Source organism: Mauremys mutica, chromosome 7, assembly GCF_020497125.1.
Source record: "Mauremys mutica isolate MM-2020 ecotype Southern chromosome 7, ASM2049712v1, whole genome shotgun sequence".
NCBI lineage: Eukaryota > Metazoa > Chordata > Testudines > Geoemydidae > Mauremys > Mauremys mutica.
In genome coordinates, this window is record NC_059078.1 from 32,912,521 (window position 1) to 32,919,052 (window position 6,532).

The 6,532-nt window shown below is 51.0% G+C and overlaps 1 protein-coding gene across 4 annotated transcripts in view; it reads right to left on the reverse strand.

The window, feature by feature from the left end:
• Window positions 1–6,532, reverse strand: part of LOC123373814 (zinc finger protein 883-like) — a 29,391-nt gene that overhangs the window by 5,616 nt on the left and 17,243 nt on the right. For 2 of the 4 annotated variants that reach the window (XM_045022972.1, XR_006580865.1), the window contains exons 1-2: window positions 3,841–4,604; window positions 212–299 (exon numbers count right to left, since the gene is read on the reverse strand). In XM_045022972.1, the coding sequence (XP_044878907.1) occupies window positions 212–278 (67 nt within the window). In that variant the 5' untranslated portion in view covers window positions 279–299; window positions 3,841–4,604. Of the gene's footprint in view, window positions 1–211; window positions 300–2,746; window positions 3,240–3,840; window positions 4,605–6,532 lie in introns of those variants that run through there. The other 2 variants (XM_045022974.1, XM_045022973.1) reach the window with 2 other exon arrangements.

A 6,532-nucleotide genomic window follows, 5' to 3' on the forward strand; every position in this document is an offset into this window, starting at 1 on the left:
AAAGAGCTCACGATCTAAATAGAAGGGTGCGAGGAGAAACAGAAGCATCAGGAGGAAAAGGGAAATGCCCAAGGTCAAAGCTGGGGATAGAACCCAGGAGTCCTGGCTCCCACCCCAGTGCCTGCTCATTAGGCTCCATTCTCTCTTTTTTAAGCTCTATATTATGCTTCACTCACTGGCAGCTTCCAAATGGACTGACCCAGTCACTCACCTGCTCCGACCTCCATTTCCTCCGAGCCCTGGGGATCCGGGGCACTGGACTCCTCCCCTGGTTCCATCTGGGTCAGGGGCCGTTAGCCCTGTTTGGAGCAAGCAAAGGGATCATCTGCATGGTCTGAGCCCCAGCTCCTTCTCCCCAGAGGGGGCATTGGGGAAACCCCCTGGAGATTTATTAGAGTGAGGAAAACACCTGCTGCCTCCTACTGGATATTAAGGGATTTGTGAATCTATCACATGGCCTCTCTTAAATGCCCAGCTCCTGGAAGCAGGAGATTGAGTGAAAGTTGCAACTTTTGTTCTTAAAAGCTGAATCCCGTACAGATCATTTTTAGGATGCTCATGATTTCTAAGCCAGCCTCATGAATTTTTTAGTACTTGGTGGCATGGTGATGCTGTTTGTTCACTGGAAACAAACCATAAATGCACAATGCCAAGTGTTACACATCCTCTTGCAAATCACTTTCAAAACACTAATGAAAAGCCAGCTCTCATACAGTGCTTTTGACCCAGGATCTCTAAGCTCTTTAAAAAGCAGGTCACTATTGTTCCCATTTTACAGAGGAGGAACTGGGACACAGAGAGGGGAAGGATTGCTCAAAATCACCCAGCAAGTGAGCTGGGAATAAAACCCAGGAGTTTTGGCTCCTAGCCCCTCCTCCACTGTAACTGACTAGACCCCACTCCTCTCCCAGAGCTGGGCTAGAATTCAGGAGTCCTGGCTCCTAATCCCCACTACTCTAACCTACTAGACTTCACTCCCAAATTAGAGCAGGGATAGAAACCATAGAATAGAACAGCAGGGTTGGAAGGGACATCAGGAGGTCATCTAGTCCAACCCCCTGCTCCAAGCAGGACCAATCCCCAGACTGATTTTTGCCCCAGATCCCTAAATGGCCCCCTCAACATTGAACTCACAACCCTGGGTTTAGCAGGCCAAGGCTCAAAGCACTGAGCTATCCCTCCCACCCTAAACCAGGAGTCCTGGCTCCCAGCCCCCCACTCCTGCTCTACCCACCAGATTCCACTCCCTTCCCAGAGCCATAGATGGAACCCAGGAGTTCTAACTCCTAGTCTCTACTACTCTAACCTCCTAGGTCCCACTCCCCTTCCAGAGCTGAGGACAGAACCCAGGAATACCCATCGCTCCAGATACTCTAGTCCAGGAACCAGGTGCGGGCACTCTGAAAACACAAGGAAGGAAGCCTGGGGAGAAATCAGCCCAGACCACTCAGGCTCTTGGACACTGTGGTCAAAACCCCTGATAGAAAATCCCACTGAATGAGGGGAAATTGGGCCTCCAAACCTCTCTTGGTCCCTAGTGCCCTGGAGCATCAGCTTTCAAGTGGTAGATGGCGAAATCATGGTGAGAAGTCGCTTCTACCCACCTTATAGTAGATTGTTGCCTTCCAGGACACCATGCCCCACCCTAAGCGGCTGCACTGTAGACACGGGTGTGTGTGGGTATTTGTGTATGACAGAAAAGCTTTAGGAGGCTTTGCTCATTGTCAGTGAGACAGAGGAGATTAATTTCAATAGACTTTTAGTGTTTGGGTTCTGGTCATAAGGGCAGACTGGTCCAGCAAGCAGGCCACTGGACTGGAACTCCTAGGTTCTTGCCTAGCTTGGGGAGAGGAGTGGGGTCTAGTGGTTAGAACAGGGGAGAGACTGGGAGTCAGGACTCCTGGGTTTTATCTCAGCTTTGCCACTGACTTTGGGCAAGTCCCTTCCCCTCCCAATGCCCATTTTCCTTCCCACCTCTTGTCCATTTAAAATAATAGGCCCTGAGGCCAACTGAAAAATTGATCCTCCAGAACCTACTGCATTACACACAGCAAGAGACAATCCCCGCCCCAAAGAGCTCACAGTAAATCTGTGCTTCTCGCAGCCCCCAGGCAGGCTACAAAAGGCCAATCAGGGGTCCTGAGGCATTGCAAATGTTATTACAATCTCTCTCCCACCACACTCCCTCCCCCACATACCTTGACCCTTCAAGGTCAAATATTTTCCATCAACCTCTCAAAATAAACACTGCATTATATATCTACAGTTAGCATTGTTGTCAGTGATAGATGATTTTACTATTAATTTGATATCAAAGCTGAGTGGGAAATCACAAAAAATGTTGATTTCAATTAAGGGGTGACTGACCTGGGAAGGTTGAGAAACACCGGTGTGTGTATATGAAAGATGGGGTGGGAAACAAAGGCACCAAGAGGGGAAGGGACTTGACCAAAGTCAGTGGCCAAGCCAGGAATAGAAACCAGTTGTTCTGACTTTCAGCTACCCCCTTACCCCTAACCACTAGACCCCACTCCCCTCCCTCAGCTGAGAAAGCAACCCAGGAATCCTGGCTCCCAACTCCCCTTGCTCTAACCACTAGACCCCATTCCTCTCCCAGAGCTGGGAATGGAGCCCAGAAATCCTGACTCTCAGACTACTGCCCTCTCCACTGGCCTGTGCTGCCTTCATTAGATCTTTTGGGGTGCCAGCCTCCCCTCTCCCCCATGTAATCAGTCCCTGTAAGTACCTGCTGTATGAGAAGATCTGTGCTCACAGAGGTGGTTTAGCCCAACTCTTGATTCACAGCAGGGTCCCTCACCCAGCTGCCCACGCCATCTCTGTGACAATGACCCTGCATGATGCACAACATCCCAATAACTCCCTTTCCAGAGACCCCATAGCATTACATTGTCCTTGCACCCTCAGCACGACAGGAATTGACAAGCTGGGTGAGGCAATAGCTTTTACTGGACCAATTACTATTGTTGAGAGACACAAGCTTAAGGCCAAACCTGAAGAAGAGCTCTGTGTAAGCTCGAAAGCTTCTCTCTTAGTTGGTTCAATAAAAGATTACCTCACCCACCTTGTCTCTCTAATATCCTGGGATCGACACAGCTACAACAACACTGCACACGGGAATTACCTTGACTATCCCCACAGGCCTGGGCGCACATACAACCAGCTCCCAAAGGACTTTACAGGCCATACCTGCTTTCTTATTTGAAACAGTGGAGGTAACTGTATACACATGGCACTCACTGAAATGCAGCTGCCTTAGGGATGGGGATTGTTTATACAGGATCCCTCATCCGGAGCAGTGATGCAGCCACTGCTGGAGTGCGGCACAGGGGGGCATTTACATAAGATCCCTCATCCAAAGCTGAGATGCAGGCATCTCTGGAGTGAGGTGCACAGGCTGTTCATACAGGGATCCCTCGCCTGGCACTAAGATACAACTGCCTCTGGGATGGGGCAGTTCATACAGAACTCTCTCATCCAGTGCTGAGATACACACGTCAGTGGGGTAAGGCACGGGGGCTGTTTATTCAGGCATCCATCACCTAGTGCTAGGATGCAGTCTCCTCTGGGGTGGGGCACAGAGGCTGTTCACACACAGATCCCTCACCCCAGTCCTGAGATACAGTAAGACCTAATAGGTGTTGCTAGCCAAAGGCAGTGGGGCAGATGCCGGGCACTGGGGTAGGGCAGAGATGCCCCAGCACAGTGTGTGTGTGTGTGGGGGGGGGGAGTGGATCTATTCCGGGCCCTGTGATCTGCAGCCAGGACTGGCCTGGCTCTTTTTCCCCGGCCCCTCTGGGGCTGCCCCTTCTGGGCACTCACCTGGCTCTCCACAGGGTACGAGAGGAGGATGCAGACAGGGGCTGGGGGGTCCAGCAGCAGCAGCAACAGCAGAGAGCTAAGAAGGGAGAGCGCAGCCTGGCCTCTTTGTGTGGTTTCCCCTGCAAGGCACCGTGGGAAATATCCAGGCTCTCGCAAGTCGCAAAGCACTCTGGGGAAGGTAGTTCCTATGGGGCGGGGACTCCAGAGGTGATGGTTGCTTGGCTAGAAGAAAGGTGGTTGCTATGGGTCGAGTCCTTTCCAGGAAGCAGTTGCTATGGGGTGGGGGAGAGGTGATTTCTATTGGAGGGGGTGCCTGCTGCACGGATGGCAGTTTCTAGTGGTGGGGGAGGCACCGAGCGTGGTGTCTATGGTGGGAGGGGCTTGGGGCACAGCTCCAGAGAAGGTGGTTTCTGTGTTTTGGGGGAAGTACTTTCTATTGGGGGCAGCTCTGGGATAGGTGGTTTCTATAGGGGGGCTTTGGGGACCCCTGCAGGGTCAGCACCCTATGGCTGTGCCTAAAGCCCTGTCACCGCATCATGGCCCCATCCCCACTTGGCTTGTTGTTGGCAGAGATCCCTCAGCACTTGGCCCAGCAGCCAGGGTGTCTGCATGAATGGAGGAGCTGACCCCACTGCATCTGCCCCACAGACACCTCTTCTGGGGGCTGGTAATTAACACCCACCCTCAGATGCACAGAGCAGTTCCCCCTGCTCGGAGCAATTAGCTCAGTCTCCCTGTAGTCTCAACCAGAGTCACTGCATCAGTTACACTGCTCCAAGCAATCGGCTCAGGTTTTCTGCAGATGCAGACAGTATCATTGGATTGATTAGACCCAAAGCAATTCTCTCTCTCAGGTAATTGTCTTGGGATCTCTACAGACTCAGGCCATGTCTAAACTAATGATCTTACAGCAGCATAGGTGTACTGATGCAGCTGTGCTGCCAAAAGATCTCCCATGTAGCTGCTCTATGCTGACAGAAGAGCTCTCCTGTCGACATAATTAAACAACCCCCACCAAGCAGCGGTAGCTATGTCAGCGCCGACATAGCACTGTTCACAGCGGCACTTCTGTCAGTGTAACTTATGTCATTCAAAGGGATTTTTTTTTCTACACCCAAGTGACATAAGTTATAGCAACAAAAGCACTAGTGTAGACATAGCCTCATGGCATTGGTTACACCTGGGATTTCCCGCTCTTGAAGTGACTGGATGAGGCTCACTGAAGACTCAAGCAGGCATTGTTGCATCAGATTACATGTTCAAACTTTTCTCCCCAACCACAAGGGCTGGAAACATTTTATTTGAAATGGATAGAGCCCTGCAAATCCACAGGTATCTGCAGACCATTTTTGCAGACTGGATGCAGATACAGATTTTCTATCCGCACAGGACTCTACAAATGGAAGTTGAGACTCTGGTATCGTCATAAATCCAGACACTGGTGCCAGAACCTGGACATGGGCCTATACTGCCTTAATCCTGCCCAGTACTGCTCCAAACAGCAGCGCATTATGGATGACTTTGCACGGTCATCTGGGAGCCAAAAGCATTCAATTCCCACACTCCTGCATGGGGCAGTACAAACTGGTTGGTAGCTTTTGGCTGGGATGACCTCTTGGCACCAGAGGGCAGCATAGCGGCCCCATGGGCATTGTGTGACACCACTAGGGGAAAAGTCCACCATGTCTGCAGTATGACACTGCCCTTTATTGAACTTAGATGCGATTCAACCTAAACCAAGGTTGACCCTGGGCTGGTGCAACTCATACCTCAATCTGCACATGACTGTAGGTTGTGTCTGGAAGGAGGGTGGGTGCAATCAGCACTGACCCCTGGCTAATATGCTAGACATGACCGCAGGCTGTTACTCTCCTAGCTACCTGATAGCTCCTCAGCCTTCCTGCTGCAGAGCTAAGTTGTAAAGTGAGAAATTCCTGCTCTCCTATAAAGAGCTGTGTCATCTCCAGTGCACTGCCCCCGGGGAGCCCGTCTCCATCCCGAACCCAGGCTGTGGTGAACATGGTAGCCAGAAGGATCTTCACACATTTAATGGAGTGGGAGGAAGCAAGATTTGAAAATGCAGGAGGGACATGAGAGGCATCTCTGACCCAGGATAGGAAAGTCATGGGGGGGGGGGTGCATAGTGCCCTCCTGAAATTACTTCCCCAGCCATCCTATGCATCTAGGGGATTAAACACTCAGCCTCCACTTGCACAAGTGAATGGTGCAGAGTCCATGTCTCTACCTCCAAGTGCCAGCACAAAATCTGAGCTCCACAACCTTCCTCTGCATGGGGAAGCCCTCCCGCATAATCTGACCCCTTTACTCTGCATCTCATTCCAATGGGTATTGCCACAATGGAGCAGACCTGTGGGCCTATCTTGCCCGGTATCTCCTCTCTGCCAGCTACTTCAGAAGGTGCATGAATCCCCAGAGGTAGCACTGGGATAACTGGTGACCTTCTGACCCCCTTAGCTAAGGGTCAGCTCAGGCTCTGAAACAGGCAGGCTTAGAGCCATTCACAAGCTCTTCTTTATTCTTCATTGCTTAATTCTAGTTATTCCCAATACTTCTAGAAGCATCAGATCCCTTTTTGGAGTCTAATCACCTCTCGCCCTCACTGACATCTTGTGGCAACAAGTTTCCCAGACTAAGTGTGCAGTGAGAGTGTATGAAGAAGTATTTCCTTTTG